We start from the raw sequence: 17417 nt of genomic DNA, 5'->3' as shown, positions 1-17417 counted from the left end.
ACCCTGAGTGGGCAACTAGTTGATATCCCCATCTATTCAGCGCCCCACTGCAGTTCCCAATCAAATTAGTATCCTGGAGCAGTACGATATCCAGCGCCTGGCGCATCTGGTATTTCGATACTATTCACCGCTTAATCTTGTCACCCAGGCCATTAACCTTCCACGTCCGAAACCTAATACTGAGTGCCACGCCTTGTGGGTGATATGGTTGGAGAAGAACCTGTCGGAACTCAGAGGGTGAGGTCAGGAGCCTGGCACCGGGCCGCGAAGTCGGGGGGGGGGGGGGGGGTACACTGCACGTGAAGGTGGATCGGGGTCCAGTTGTTTAACGAGTAGGCACATGCATTGATCTCTAAATATCCCCAGCACTCCCCTTTGTAAGGGCTCTGTATCCTGGCAGTGAGCATATAATGGTTCAGTCAGTGTATGGGCGCAGAGAAAAATTGGACCCTTTGGCGAAAAGGAAAACCGAGTAGCATTGCTAAAGTAGAAGGAACTAACCACCCCTACGTGCCCCCCCCGCCTCCCTGCACAACCGGTATAAAGCCACCCCCAACTTGCAGAGTGCCTGTCACCCTCCCTCAACATCAGGTACATGAACAACCCCACTCCCTGAGGCAACAGTTCATGAGTACAAGAACAGCCTTGGCTGATCTCCTAAACTGGTATGTGGACACTGCAAATAAATTGTTGCAGTGGTTGAGAGAACATTTGGTACACCAAAGCCAAGGACAATGCAGAATTGGGTCCAGAGGTACTCTTATGTATTGGAACCATGTATATGGTGGGGCACCCTGGATGCAGTAACAGCTACCAGACATGAGAAAACAAAAAAACTCCTTCTCCTGAGTTTGGCAACGGATTTGTAATGCTAAATTCCCATAGGGGGCGTTTACACAAGTGGGAGGGACTCAATCTTTGTGTAGGTTACCAAGTTTACACCTTTTGTATTTGTCAGATCAATAATAACATGAAAATATTGCAAACACAAAATTAAGTTTCGTTCATTTGTTTTAAGATTTAAAAACACATTACTTCATCAAAACCATCTTATGCACATTCGTATTGGCGGTTGACCAGCTATATTTAAAAGACGCGGCGTTTCGGTGCCTCAAACAATCTTGCACCTTCTTCAGGACTTTATCATTAAAATGATATCTACAAAAGACGTGTCACAATACATTCCATTAGGTCCAATATTTGATCGAACAATTGCACATTGATTTGTTTACATTTTACCTCTTATGCCCTACTATTTGGTAACCCCACAACACTGTAATCTGGTTATATTCCCTCAGTCCCCTGTAGTACTAAGTTCCCACACCTTAGTATTACTGAAAGGGAAGACATACCAAGCGTGTTATATCCTTATCGCTAGGATGATGCGTCCTCAACTTGCTTTGTAGGACACCGGTGCTATGGGCTGTGAATGATTTATAACCAGGGCAATTAGATCTATGTCCCTTCTTGGTCATACAGTCCCACCCACAGGTAACTCTATGTTCTTACCCAGGTTTGTATTTCCTTCCTGGAACTCCCTTAACGGTCTTTGGAGCAGGTTGTCTTCAGCTCTTATGATATCATAGGGATATTTTGTTTGTTTTCCTCTTGTTTATTCTAGGAGAAAGCGCACCTTATTTTTAATTCCCCTGACATTAAAATTATTTCCTCAATTTTTTCGTAGTGTACTACTTATTTTTACCTAAGATGTTATTTTTGCTGGATGTTCCTTCAGGTAGATTAAAAAATGGACCAACTTCAATCCTATCAAGACAGAAAACATCTCCTTTGTCAAGAGTTCCCTTTCTTAATTGTTGACCCAATCCTTTTCCTGTCAAAAGGGTAGCCCCTCTTTATTATTAACAGCTACCAGACATATGCTCTGGTAGTCAATGTTTAAGAGGACCGTCACCTTTACTTGCCGATCTTCCACTCTCCCCGTCGGGCTCTGTGCCACCAAGTTGCTATCAGGCGGGGACCTCACCCGCTGGAGTTTGTCAGTAGCATTACCAGCATCGCCCGCAGGTTTGTGAGGGCGCTTATCAACTGTTCGTCAGCCGTCAAGCCAGTCCCACGCATCTTCGGGCCTCGTGAAGAACCATAGTTCATCCTCTGACTCGACTTGGAGCTTTGCCAGGAACAACATGGAGCAATTCACGGCCCTCCAGGGGCAGGCCATGACCCTGCTATCCCCCACCGGAGCCTAGGAGCAGCCCAGACCCACCATTCGCACTCCGCACCGAGGCAGCTAAAGGAGCATCAGTTCAGGGCCTTTGATGCCCCCACAGTTCTAGATGCAGAGTTCAGGTAGAGGGGGTGATCATTCACTGCTCCCGCAGGATTTATTGTACAGTTGCCGGGCTAGAGCACTCCCATGGCCCCACTGAATGAGAATCTGGATGATCAAGGCACTGTCGTACCTTCCAGGAGGCCTGATGCAAGGGCCGGGCGCAGACTATAACTCAAACTGCGCCCAGCTTATACAGTGAAATGTCTCTGTGGGCGCAGGTAATCCGACTCCCGATTGTCTGGAGCTCTCAGCGCTCGTGAGCATAGGCCACACATTAGCCACAGGAAGTAGCGATGTCTGCTCTTCAGGGACGCTCCAGCATCACAGGGAAGAAGCCGCACTGGAGGCGCACTCACCGCCAGCACTGTTGTTGTCGAAGATGAGGTGCGGTGCAGTGACCTGTGTTGGGGCCAGCTCGTCAATTAGGCCGCGGTGTCGGTCAGATCGCCTTCCCCGGGAATCAGCGGGGCACTCCGATGTCGTCATGGCCACCAGAACACACAAGGAGTATTTTGGTGCGGGGGTGCCTCTGATCAATGTCATCTCTCGTCTGCTTGTAGGGCACCACGTCGGGCCCGGTAGTCGGTAACTTGAAAATCCAGCCCGGGTATAATGGTGTATTTCAGATTAATCGAGTGGCACAGCGGAGCGCTGCTACCGTGCAGCCTTTCCCTTTGTCTTTTGATCACACCCCCTCCAGATGTGTTCCTTTTTGGCCTGGTTTGAATAAGGAATTCTTTCTACCATGTGGCCAATGGCAATTAAGTTATCCTGTTTAAGAAGGATTAACTCCATTCCTGAAGTGTGACTGTCACATCTTTGCACATACAATGGCAAAACCACAAGTTTCTTTTCACTGTGTGCCACATACCCTGTAAAAGGTTTCTCTCTAAGGGTTTGGCAGGATTGAATAGCTGAATTTGTCTCCATAAGTAATTCAACATCTATACTTTTAATTCAAACCTACAAGCCTGATGTAAAACATTTTGGAATAAAAAGCCAGCCTTTGCCATTATGTAATGGATTTATGCAAATTATTGCAGGCCTCTGATATTGTTTGCCTCTTCAGTCTTTGCAATGATTTGACTTGCTTTCCTTAGCCTGAAGTTGCATTTAAGCTGATTTTACTAACTAGAGAAACTGCATGAGCTTTGCCTCTCAAAGATGATACTTGCTGAAAGTAACACCATTTTTCTCAACAGGTCAGATGATGAGAAAATTACTAATACTGTGGACAAGCTATTTGTTTTATTTGGTGTGGAAATCCTGAAGAAGATTCCAGGTCGGGTGTCAACTGAAGTAGATGCTCGGTAAGTGTTTTGCCTCTTAGGTAAAGTGATGAGATTGATTAAAACCAAACCTCTGGCAATTACTACTCAGTAGTGTATCCCACAGACCTGCTCACAACAGTGGGCATAAGCCCCAACTCTATCCCCATTCCATCTACTTACTTCTATTGTACTTAGTCTTTAAGTCTAGTCCCATAGAATTGTGCTTCAAACAGGCTTTTTTAGCTCCTCAAATGCATACATCCTGTTAATCACTGGACTTTAATCTGTCTTCTCAGTCTCTCACAAAGTGAGATTGCAACCTCGCAAGCAGACACCCAGATGCAATTTTGGAATTGGATGCCCTTAAGATGGACTTCTTAACAGTTTATTTAATTCTTTACATGAATGGTGTGAAATTGGGTTTGCTAGTGTAGTGTGCATAACCTTTCCATGCAAGTGCATGCACACAATGCTGCTGTAATTCTGTTATATGGAGAAACTGTATTAAGCAAGACCTTTTTCATGCTCGATTGTTTAACCCCAAATATTGGGTAATGCTAAATACACCACTTAATTGTGGGTTTCTAAAGCGCTAGAATCGACTCCCGAAGGAGTATCTCTGCGCTGTAGACCGCTGGGCAACCCGTCCTGGCTTTCCCTGTGAGATGGTCCCTAATGGGTATCTCCAAGGTGAAACTAGGCATCCCCGGCGTATGTGGGGGGCCGTCTTTTGCCCACTATGCCACCCCCCTTTGGACACCGCCATATGCAAATCAGTCTTGACACTGTGCCCCATGGTAACAGTTCAGACCGAAGTGCCGTGCCAGGTCCTCCCTGGACCGCAAACTATCATCCTGGGACCGGTTTCCGGGTATGTTACCCTTCAGCCAGGCTAGCTTGAATCCAGTGGCACAGTGAGCAAGGGACCCACGTCTGGCCATACCCATCCCACTTAGGGCAGACTTAGGGTCAGACTGATTTGCATATAGCCATGTCTGAACTGGGGAGCGGAGTGAGCTAAAGAATGATGATGATTACACCCAGATCAGTTGACCTGGGGTGAGTGCTTGCAATGTTCAACAAGCAGTCCATCATCCACTTTGGTTTTGCTTCATACTATGCCCAGCAGACCACCAGTGTGAAACTCCATGGAAAGGAAGATGGTTTGCTTGTCAAAACTCTCTAAAACTGAGTTGTCTTATGCTTAAGTATGCTCCACCGGCCATTTCAAATAAATGGGTGGTCACATCTCAATGGTGAGAAATATATGCCACATCTTAATTTGTTTACTTGTTCGTTCTGATTCTCTGGTCAGTCATCCACATGACATGGATAAAAGGGTATCCATATAGGGTATGGCGGGGGCTCCACCTGATTAAGTTAAAAGAGGTGGGTGGGTGGGGTCACAAATGACTAGAGTGTGGCGTCATGTAAGCAATAGGTGTGGGGCGGGGGGGGATTGGGTGGGGGGGTGGGAAGCAATACTGGGGAAGGGCATGGCAACATGGATGCAACACTGTGTGTGGGAGAACAGCATGAAGGCTAGAGTTGTCCAAATTAAGAATACCTCTGCCTCCAAACAGTGACTTGCACATTCTGCTGTGCTCGTCCCTTGCACCACCACTCTCCCAGCAGCAGATTTCAGCTTTTTAGCCCCATCCACCCCACATCCCTCAACTTAGTTCATTGCATCAGTAGGAGCTAGAAACCCAGTTGGATTGACCTGTACACAGCCCATTCATCAGCACTTCAGGAAGTGTGTTCTGGTCAAGATCAGTCCCACTAGATGAGTTTAGGGACCCAGTGGAACACCAAACACTTTGTAAAAACACTCTAAATTGCACTAAAAACAGGGAATGAACTTAAATAGTTTATACACTAGACTAACGTTTGAGAAAAACATTAATGGTAACCACGCTGGATGAGCAAATAAAAGCAGCAATGCATGTTATGTGAATTTTTGTAAACTGCAGGATCGCCTGCGAGTATTCTGGTCCGGAGCAGTTGTCTTCAATTAGCCAACCTGCCATAATCTGGGCTAAACAAAGCCAGATCATGTTTTTTTTTTTTTCCCCCATTGTTTTTCTAACTTTGCATATCTTGTACCATTAAGGATATACAGGAATGACCGTGTACACAAACCTAGTACTTAATTTCATATTAATTAGTAATCTCTCAGCAGAGAAATATAAAAAATGTCTGGTATAAAAATTCACAAACTCCTATATTGGAGTCCGTAACATGGACGCAAGACATATCGCATGGGCGTGTCAAGTGCCAGGGATCTAGCAGTTTCTGGTTACCAGATTTATCAAGGTGTGGGTCAAGGGGTAGATTCCAGTCACCCCATCAAAATCTTGGTTTTACCAGAGAATGGAGGAGTCTGGATAGGGTGGGAAGAGATCATATTTATTTCCCACTGGTGCCTATATGAAGCAGATCATGAACGTCTCATTCAGTATCTTAGGTTTTGCGAAAACTTCCATGGATTTATGTAAGAGGATAGCGACTCCACATTGTGCCCACCCATTCCTTTCTCAGTTTTTAAGGCTGTGTCCATAAAGCAATTTCTTGCACAAATTCCTCATACAGGTGTTGAGATTTGAGAATTGACTATTTTATTTTTATACTATCTCTCGGGCCGTTCACATTGAGAGATACGCCGCAAAGGTGGCAGCGTATTAAGGGGAATAGGCTTTTAGCCAATATAGCAAGGGGGTGGGGTTCCGGAGGATGAGAGGGTCTATGGCGGGCAAAGGGGCAGAAAACAGATGTAGGTCTGCTGCTATCCTTGTGATAGCTTTGTTCCTTATCAGGACATTAACACTGTCAAGTTTTTTTTTTTTTAACTCTCTAAAGAGTATTGTAACTGTGGGTCTGAGGCGATGCCAAGTCTACCTACCAATGGCTGTTGGGAGCCAGTCAATGAGCTGCTGGAGTGTGAACCTAGACACACACAAATGAAACCCATTTCCTGTCAGTTACCAATGTCCCCTGAGGTTGTTATTCAGCAGTCACTGCTCAACCCTCTTAGTAGGCAATAATACACAACATGCGTAAAGAGTCATTACAAGCAAAAGCAGGGTATCTTCCAGGCTTGGGCACTCCCCAGTAGCTGGAACTCTGGGTGCCTTCTCTTGGATCTTAACCTAAGCATGCAATGTAGAAGGTGCATGTCACTCTATTTCCCCACCCACCCTTGGGGGAAGATGGGGAGGGTGGCGTAACATCCCACTGAACCCAGTTGTCCATAAATTCAATTGCACAACTTCAAGTGAATCAGGACTAGGAGTAGTCATGGTCTCCTTTTAGTTTTCATCTTTGATCAAGAGAAGTCTCTTTGTACCATGACTTTTTGTGTGGAATTTTTCATTGCCAACAACCACCTTTGAGTGACCCTTTCCAGTCTTTGACGTTTGCTTTGGCTGTTGGCAGTTCGTGCCTCTCGTGTGCTGGTTGAAGCGACGCCTTATGGTTTTCCTATATATTTATATTGAACATCCAGTGCATCCAAGAACTTCCTCATTTTCTGACTCGTCCTATTTCCTTGTGCTGCCATCAATGGTTTTCAACCTCCCCACCAGCCTTAGAAAGCCATAGCAAATGTCCTGATTTTACAGGCGGAGTAGCAAAGTCCAGAAGTGTTCAAAGTATAATATTAATTGGTTTGATTTTTATCATGAGAGAAGTCTGCCAGAGTAAGATTTGGGGGTTCTCCGACTGGGAGGGTCAATGTTTCTTAGCTGCAGTGATATCTCTCTGCTGTGCCTGCTTATGCCGTAGAAGAAATGCCAAAATAGGCCAGGGTACCTCTGATGTAGAGGCAGCATGAAATATGACCATGTAGCTCTCTTTACAGCTGTGGGGCTAATGTCTGTTTAAGGAGTTTAACTGAGTATTGCAATCCACGTTTGATCAATCTATATTTTGTTTTGGGAGTCTCCAGTGATTCTCACTTAATCGTGCCTGCTACAGATGTCTTTTGTTGCTTCAGGGCCCATATCTTTGGAGACCATTCTGGTAAATCAAGTCTGGATTTGATGTATTTCCGTTTGGCGTCTGTATTATCCAGCCTATGGTTGAAGGAGGCGATGTTGTACCTTGGGGATTGGACTTTCCACCCTCTCTTGGACATGGCTTCATTTATGGAGCCCATTGAATGATTTATGTTGGATGGCTCGCAGAGTAAGGCTTCCATTGCAGTAGAAGATGTGGACGGTGGGTTGTTTAACATGTCACCCCAGTGTGCAGCAGCAGGCACCTTGGTATTGGTGACTGCTTGCAAGAAGAGTAGTTGTCAGGTGGCCTTCACTTTGACGTGCAACAGAGAGCCCATAAGATCCTATGAACGGATGAAAGATGTGCCAGGTAGGGATTAGGCTATGGTCCAGCAGGACAGGCAATCTGGATGCCTCGCACAGAGCACATGAGTTACTGTATTAAGAGGTGAATGTCAACCCACATCCTTCCAGCCCCTTCTAACCCTCACTGTGACAGATACGTGGGTAGACTGTAGCGTCCCAGTGCGTACTGTGCAGTTTCTCTGATGGCATGTGCCAGCAGTGGATATGCTGCTCCTACAGCCAGGGCTCGAGGCCAGCTGGCAGGGAAACTCTCAAAATTACTGACTGCTATGTGCAGCCCCTCAATCTGGGGGCAGACAAATGCACTGATTCCAGAGTAGCTGCACAGTCTCATTTGTCGGGCAGGGCCACCTCGAAGGTTCCTCCGCATTCTCCAGGTGTTACACCAACTACATAAGCAGATTCTTGACAGTTAGCCGGCTTTGGGCACTTCTAAGTGATGACCAAGGCCCAATGAGCAGCAGAACTCTAGCAGGATGTCTCCATGGTTTCCAGCTTTGCTCCAATTGTTTTGAGGAATCCAAGAAGGGCGACAGAGGCTCTGATGTGAAGGGAGAGGCTGTTATGTTTCTTTTGACTTGTTTAGTGCACCAATCACCTGGGGTATCCAAGTGCTTGTGTAGGTCTGTGAGCCTGAGGTGCTTATACGAAGAGCCAGATCTTCAGCTTCTTGCTGAAGAAGTAAGGTTGTTACATGTCTTGGGTGCAATGTAGAAGAATGAGCGAACTCCAGTTTTGCTTTTGTGGATGCAGGGAATTTGTGCGAGAGGCAGAGCTTAAGTGTCTGGTGGGTTGGTGAAGTGTATGCAGGTTGCAGGTCCTGTATCATGTAGGGCTTTCTATGCATGTGTAAAAGGCGGTTTAGTTTTTTCTTAATTGGCTGCGCTTGTGAAAGTGGAGACAATGAAGCGTGCTTCTTGAGGTGCGGTATGAGTCATGCAGCTGTGTTGTGGACTGTCTGGAGTCTGCGCCGAAATCTCTTCACTCTTAGGGTTGCCGTACTCCAGCCTGCTGGTAAGGAGCGATTGCGTGACTGCCTCAGAATATCATAGGAACAACGATTTGAAGATCTTTCCTAACATGCGTAGGATATGGTAGCATGAGGGGCATGCTGTGTTCACTTGAGCCATCAAGTTGTGCTTATTGTTTAGGATGATTCCCTAGGGTTCTGGCTTAGCCTGTGGGTCTTCCATCTGGCTCAGATGGACACCAGGTGGAGTCCCATGGGGATGTTTTGTTGCCAAAGACTAGTACTTCTGTCTTGTGGGAGTTTAGCTGCAGGCAGTTGATTTGTATCTAGTCTGCTTCCATGGTCATGCAGTTGATTAAGTTGTCTCTGGTGGTGGTTGTCTTTTTCCATTAGGGGAAAAGAGGAGTTTGGTGTAATCGGTATAGGAAACTTTGCACTTTATGAGCTATATAAGCACTCCTGTCCTAGTAACTTGGTTCTGTGTTTGCATGCAAGTAGGAGTCCTATGGAATGGAGGGGTGTGTTTGGTGAGAGGAAATGTGACTGTTCAGGTAAGTGAAGTTTAAGGTGTCTCGGTCTCTGTCGTATTAAGTAAGTTGTGTGTAGGAGGTTGAGGATGAGCCTGGTTGCTGCGTCCTGTGTGGTTTGCAGTTTTCTAGTGAGTTGCTTTGTGATCCTGATGAAGGGTGTTCCCAAAGTCCTATTTGCTGGTGACCAGGGCATGAATGATTTTTTTTCTTTTTAGGTCTCACCTTACAGACCTGCTGTATTAAAGGTGTGCATAAAGCTCCCCCTACTTCCCGCCCACGTTTTTATTGGTCCCTGTCCTTTGTAAATGCTGGCTTTTCATTGGCCATAAGGCCCCCCTCCCCCAGCGCCTTGAGACCCCCACAGGTGAGTAGCGCGCTCTATACATTTTTTGATTGTAGTTCCTCCTTAGTATCGCCCTGTCTCTTTTTGTAACCTGACACCCCCCTTTACATGTGGTGTAACACCCTAGGTTTTAATTACAGCCTCAAGGCACTATTTTCTTAAAGGCCTTCAGACCGGACACTCACTTGGTCCTAAACAAGGTTGGCAATGGTTACTTTGCTCACTAGCACATCTCACAATTGTTAGACCTTCTATAAATTTCCCTTCATCAGCTCAACATAGAGTACAAACTAATCGGAATTAATATAATTGTGTTGTCACATTTCAAAGCTCTCAATTGTATATATGGACATAGCTATTTGAATGTACTTGTGGTACTGTCTTGCATGCAGTGCATTATGGGAGTACCATATGTGACCAAGCTTGATGCTCACTAGGGACCTCTGGGAGAAGCTTGCAATGAATATAAATGTTTGTCAGATTTAAAACTACTAATTGTATATATGGACATAGCTATTTGAACATACTTGTGATACTGTAATGAATTATGGGTAATGTGTAGAATATATAAAGTGTTTTTTTTTTTCCTTTTGTCATGGTGTCATTTCTGGTTCAGATGTATCAATCTTCACCTTCCACAACACCCTATTTATTCGTCGGTCGTTAGTAACCATCTCTGCAACAAGTGCGCAAGCTATCCTATTTATCTTTTATCTGTGAAGGGAGAAGGTCACGTTAGTCCAATACATAGAGTAAATAACTACATGTTCGAGGCATGTGGGCTGCTGAATTCATATCTGTTCATAGATCGCTGCCTAGTGTTGGGTCCGGATGATTGCACATTGTTGTCCTGGAAGAGTCTTCGAAGTATCACGAGATAGGTGGCTCCTCCACTGGACTACAGTGCGCATGGGCATTCTCTCCATCCTCAGATTGTTATTCTCTGCCATTGGGTTCGGATGTACTTTCCTAATCTCCAAGTTCGGAATCAAGAAACCTTTCAAAAGGCCTTCGGAACCGTCGGTATTGTTCAGCGCTGGCCGTGAGGCCTTCTCGACAACATGTGGACCGACCGCCGATGGAACGAAGCCCATTCAAGTACTGCCCGCAGTGCAACTCTAAGTTCCCGCACACAGACAAGCATCCGGTGTGCAATAAATTCCTATCTCCAGATCACAATTAAGATAGTTGCCTAGCCTGTGCCCAGTTCCGATCGAGAGACTATCCGGATTCGACGGGCGGCGAGGCAAGAAATGCAACGGTCGACGCCCAAGCACATCTTCGATGATGAGGTAGATCTAGCGAGCACCGAAGACTCTGATCTAGACGAAAGAGAATACTCTGAGCCCAACTCCGAATATTACCCCAATATTACCCCGAAGAGGGAGTACTAATCGTCTATCTCTAGGACTATGATCAGGACATCGTAGCGGTTGAAGACGACTCCGATAACGACGAGGGGCGAACTGTGAGTACACTGCCCCATATTGACACTACACCTCTATCAGAGACTCAGGTCAAGGCATCGCCAGCAGGCCTTAGCCGAGATCTACAACCTCGTTCTATAGTCCCGCAATACCGCCCGGCTAAGAACACACACCAAGAGCCCTCTGAGATACGATATACATCATCGGTTCCATCGAAACCGAAACTTACCGTCTTCGGACCGAATTACGTCGACCCGAAGGTAACTAAGCCAAAGGGCGTCGACCCGAAGGCCACAGTACCAATACAACCTTCGAAGCCAAAGACCGTCGAGTCGACATCGAAGACCAAAGCTGTTGAGTCTAGCTCTAAGTCGAAAGCCGCCGAGTCCACCTCTAAGCCAAAACACGTCGCTTCGACACTGAAACAAAAGCACGTCGAATCTAGCAAAACAGCCTCCGGTATCGACAAGGGGGAAAAAAAAAGTCGACGCAAGCACGAGGCCTACGCCTAAAACTGCAGTCGAACCAGAATCGAAACCGAAGGTGGACCAAAGTCAAGCGGTCGAGCCAAAGCCCATCGAGCCGAAAAAGGGCATCGAACCAAAAACACCTAAACACTGTCGAACCGACCAAACCGCTCGGTCCGGAAAAGGTTGTGAAGCCAACCAAAGACGTTCAGCCGACAACCTGTCAAAACATCAGAAACCGATCCAACCACCAAAAGCGGTCGACCCCAAAAAAGCGTTGAGCCGAAAAAAGACAAACCAAAGGCTACAGCACCAAAACCAAAGACTGTGAAAGAAGAGCTTATTCATCCAGATCCTTCCACAGAAGACCAGTAAAACTGTACATTGACCCACAGACTGGTAAAGTGACTTGTTTATACAAAAAAGAAAAGACCTCTGCCAAAGGAAGACTTTTCTAAAATTCCCCTAAAGAAAGAGGGGACTGTGCAACCTACTCCTTATTCGCGGTCGACCCCAAAAAAGCGTTGAGCCGAAAAAAGACAAACCAAAGGCTACAGCACCAAAACCAAAGACTGTGAAAGAAGAGCTTATTCATCCAGATCCTTCCACAGAAGACCAGTAAAACTGTACATTGACCCACAGACTGGTAAAGTGACTTGTTTATACAAAAAAGAAAAGACCTCTGCCAAAGGAAGACTTTTCTAAAATTCCCCTAAAGAAAGAGGGGACTGTGCAACCTACTCCTTATTCTTTGAACCTATCAGTCCAGCTATGCCTACTACTCCTTATGCCCCAACCTCACCTGCGTGCTCTGACTACACCCCAGATGAAGATCAGGACACAGATCTAGTGTTATCCACAAAACCCAATTGCGGAGCCAAACTCACAGCCATGGGGTGGAGGGACACTGAAGGGATTCTGCTCATTACAGACCCTGCAGTATACCCAACTAAGCCACCCACAGAGGATACAATAGCGTTTAATTCACTATTCGACAGAGCAGCAACCTATCATAATGTAGATATGCACTCTGATGCTATTGAGGAAGACTTCCTCTTTGATACATTAACAACCTCTGAGAGGCACGTTAGACACTCCCAATGTTAAAAGGTGTATTAAAACATGCAAGTGACCTATTTAAGGACACTGCGAGGGCACGGGTCATAAACCCTAGAATCGGAAAAAAATATAGGGCTGCACCTATTGACCCAACATACATCAAGGGGCAGCTACCCTTAGATTCCCTAGTGGTATTCAACGCACGGAAACATGCAAATTCCCAGACTACTGGAGAGGCCGCACCTCCAGACAAGTAGTCAAATCTTTGATGCATCAGGCAAGAGAGTGGCAGCTCAAGCAGCAAACTCATGGAGAATAGCCAATACACAGGCCCTGTTGGCCAGATATGACAGGGCGCACTAAGACGGTGTAGAAGAAATTCTCCAACACTTGCCTGATCTTTACAAACAGCAGGCAGATTAACTTATTCAAGAGGGAAAGCTCATCACCAATGCCTCAATTAAATGTGCACTAGACGCGGCAGACACAGCTGCCAGGTCCATCAATACAAGCGTGCTGCGAAGGCGACACGCATGGCTTCGCATATCTGGCTTTAAAAATGAAGTCCAATCCACAATTCTTAATCAGCCGATCAACCCAGACTTTTTATTTGGTCCAGCAGTTGACTCAATTCTGGACAAAATAAAAAGATGCGGAAACTGCGAAGTCTATGGGAGCTCTCCAGTCCCAACAACGGGGCTCCTTTCGTCGCTCCAATTATAGAGGAGGAGCGTGAAGTAATACATCACAGCAAACCTCCAACTACAAAAGTAACACACAATCCACACACAACAAACACCAACAGGGGTGGATACAGAGGAAACCATACCAAGGGAAGAGGTGGAGGCAATGCAAATAGATCCTCCACTAACTCAAAGCAGTGACTTCTTGAACTACCACCAGACCACATAACACCGGTCGGGGGAAGAATACAACCATTTCTGCCAGTCTGGTTAAATATCACCACAGACAAATGGGTCAGCAAATTATCCAACATGGCTATTGCCTCGAACTCGCCTCACCACCACCCCAAACATACCACCCGTGCACCGTCCAATGTCACAGGAACATATAACGCTACTACAGCAAGAGGTCATCAGTATGCTGCAAAAGGGGGCCATAGAACCAGTCTCACTACAACATCCGGGAACAGGAGTATACTCCCTATACTTCCTCATTCCAAAGAAGGACTGGTCTCTCAGGCCAATATTGGACCTCAGGCCCCTCAACCTGTACATTGTCAGAGCACTTCCACATGCTGACTCCAACAAGTCTTACCATTGCGCCGCCAGGGAGACTTCCTAGCAACCTTAGACCTCAGACGCATACTTTCATATACCAATACACCCTGCTCACAGGAAGTATTTAAGGTTCACCATTCAGGGACAACATTACCTGTTCAAAGTCCTACATTTGGTGTCACGACAGCTCCAAGAGTGTTCACCAAATGTCTAGCTACAATGGCAGCAAATCTCGGAAGGCAACACATTCATGTGTACCCGTATCTGGACGACTGGCTAATACACGTGCCGACAGCCCAGCAATGTGCAACCACATGTCAAAAACCATACATCTCCTGCACAGTTTAGGATTCTCACTAAACTACCCAAAATCACATCTCCAACCCGCCCATGTCCAACAGTACCTGGGAGCACCAATAAATACACTGGCAGCAAAAGCATATCCCAACACTGCACGGATCAAGGGAATGCAAACGTTGATTCAAAAGTTCAAACCCCAACACTCACTACCAGCTCAAGTGTTTATGCAGCTAATAGGCATGATGGCCTCGTGCATATTCATAGTCCCTCATGCCAGACTACATATGCGTCCGCTCCAAGAATGCCTACCGAGGCAGTGGAACCAGGCTCACGGGCAATTAAAGGACCTAGTGTTGGTGACCAGTCGGGCATACAACTCTCTGCATTGGTGGAATCCACAAAACCTTTGCAAAGGACGACTGTTCCAAGAGCCTGTCCCACAAATAGTGTTAACCGCAGACGCATCCCTAGTAGGATGGGGAGCCCATGTCCTACACTACAGTACAGGGACTCTGGACTGCACAGCAAAAGAAAATGCATATCAACCTTCTGGAGTTGATGGCAGTCTTTCTAGCACTAAAAGCTTTCAAGACACACCTAGGCAACAAAGCTGTGTTCCGGACGAACAACATGACAGCTATGTATTACATCCAGCAACGTGGAAATGGTCTATTCAGAGCAACATGTTTCTCATGGCAGAACACCTCCCAGGCAAGGGCAAGCAGGTAGCCGACCTGCTCAGCAGGCACAGCCAACAGATGCACGAATGGGAAATTCACCCCAAAGTGCTCCAACCATTATTCCGCAAGTGGGGACAGCCGGAGATAGATCTCTTTGCCACAAGCAAAAATGCAAAATGCCAGTACTTTGCTGCCAGGTTCCCACATCCGCAGTCGCAGGGCAATGTGATATGGATGAACTGGTCAGGCAACTTTGCGTACGCTTTTCCCCCAGCACCATTAACCCCTTCCACGCTGATGACTGACTGAGCTCGTCATGAGTTACGCCTCTCGTACGCTCATGACGAGCTCAGCTCGTCATGTAACGCACATTTTTAAAAACCGCCACGTAAGCGGGAAAAGCCGCCGCGCACATGCGGTTAATACCGCTGGTGGCACGCAAAATGCGCCAACATTCGCTGACACTGATCCTAGTTGCTCCTACATGGGCAAGGCAACCGTGGTACACAACGTTCCTAGAACTGTCAGTGGTGCCTCATCAAAGACTGCGACTCACACCCAATCTTTTAACTCAGAGCCATGGAGAAATCCAACACCCAGACCCTCAACCTGGCGATCTGGCTCCTGAAGTCCTAGAGTTTGGATACCTCATCTTGCCTCCTGACTGCATGAATATTATCAAAGAGGCAAGGAAACTCACCACCAGAGCTTGTTATGCAGCAAAGTGGAAGAGTTTCGTCATTTACTGTAGTAACCATGACATTAACCCACTTGATGCTTCTACTCAAAACATCATTTGCTATTTCTTGCCTCTACAGCGTTGCAATTTAGCCTATTCATCCATCAGGATACATTTAGCTGCGTTAGCAGCATATCTGCAAAATAGGCAACACCTTTCACTATTTAGGGTGCCAGCAATTAAGGCATTTATGGAAGGACTTAAGCATGTAATTCCCCCAAAGCACCCACCTTCACCGGTCTGGAATCTAAACGTCGTTTTAACCAGACTATGGGACCACCTTTTGAACAACTACTCATGCGAACTACAATTTCTTACTTGGAAGGTGGCTTTCCTTATTGCCATTACTTCACTTAGAAGAGTTAGTGAGCTGCAAGCCCTAACTATTCAAGAGCCATTCATTCAAGTACATGCAAATAGAGTAGTTCTCAGAACAAACCCTAAATTCATGCCAAAGGTGGTATCCCATTTTCATATAAATCAAGCAATATAACTGCCAGTGTTTTTTCAAAATCCAGACAGTAGCTGAAAGGGCCTTGCATACTCTTGATGTCAAAAGAGCACTGCTATACTACATAGATCGAACCAAGGCATTTAGAAAAACAAAACAGTTATTTGTTGCTTTCTCACCGCAACACAAAGGTAACCCCATTTCTAAATCCAGTATAGCCAGATGGATCGGTAAGTGCATCCAAATGTTATTTGAAAGCAAAACGCACCTTAACAGTTCCCCCTAGGGCGCATTCCACAAGCGCTAGGGGCATCCATGGCTTTCCTAGGTAACATTCCCTTACACAATCTGTAGAGCAGCCACATGGTCAACCACACTTACATTTACCAAACACTATTGTGTAGATGTACATTCAAAACCGCAAGCTGCTGTAGGACAGGCTGTTCTCAAAACTCTTTTCCAGACTGCTGCAGCTGCCACAGGTAGCCACCGCTAAGGGCGATACTGCTATACATTCTATGCAGATATGAATTCAGCAGCCCACATGCCTCGAACGGAATATGCTACTTAACAGTATGCATCTGTTCTTGGCATGTAGGGCTGCTGACATTCATATCGCCCACCCACCTCCCCGGTGCCTGTCGCAGATGCAGCATTCACTCTTTGCATGGACATCTCTTGCTGTACTATACTCCATCCATCTCTGCCACAATGGCGAAAAACAATCTGAGGATGGAGAGGATGCCCATGCACACTGTAGTCCAGGGGAGGAGCCACCTATCTCGTGATACTTGGACTCTTCCAGGACCACAATGTGCAATCATCCGGACCCAACACTAGGCGGCGATCTATGCACAGATATGTCAGCAGCCCTACATGCCAAGAACAGATGCATACTGGTAAGTAGCATATTCCTTACTCACATCTTCAGCCGCCTTCACCTTCCACAACACCCTATTTATTCGTCGGTCGTTAGGAACCATCTCTGCAACAAGTGCGCAAGCTATCCTATTGATCTTTTATCTGTGAAGGGAGAAGGTCACGTTAGTCCAATACATAGAGTAAATCACTACATTTACTCACATCTTCAGCCGCCTTCTCCCCTGTCTCCAACTAGTTCCTGGGTTAAAGAAAAAAGGACAAAAATAGGTTAGTGGCCCCCTCCAGGGCACCCCTTGCTAGGTTACAAAGGGACCCCTTTTGGGTCCTCCGTCATCTTTATCTGATCTGTCCAGGGTAGGGTATTCCCGCAGGAGGCTGTGGATAATCTTATTGCCCACCAGGA

General features: G+C 46.3%; 1 protein-coding gene across 1 annotated transcript in view; it reads left to right on the top strand.

The window, feature by feature from the left end:
* Nucleotides 1–17417, top strand: part of TALDO1 (transaldolase 1) — a 110244-nt gene that overhangs the window by 23865 nt on the left and 68962 nt on the right. The window contains exon 3 of the mRNA XM_078682811.1: nt 3493–3600. Coding sequence (XP_078538937.1) covers nt 3493–3600 — 108 coding nt within the window. The remainder of the gene's footprint in view (nt 1–3492; nt 3601–17417) is intronic.

This window comes from Lissotriton helveticus, chromosome 3_1 (assembly GCF_964261635.1).
Source record: "Lissotriton helveticus chromosome 3_1, aLisHel1.1, whole genome shotgun sequence".
Lineage (NCBI taxonomy): Eukaryota > Metazoa > Chordata > Amphibia > Caudata > Salamandridae > Lissotriton > Lissotriton helveticus.
This window is presented reverse-complemented; position numbering and strand designations above follow the sequence as displayed.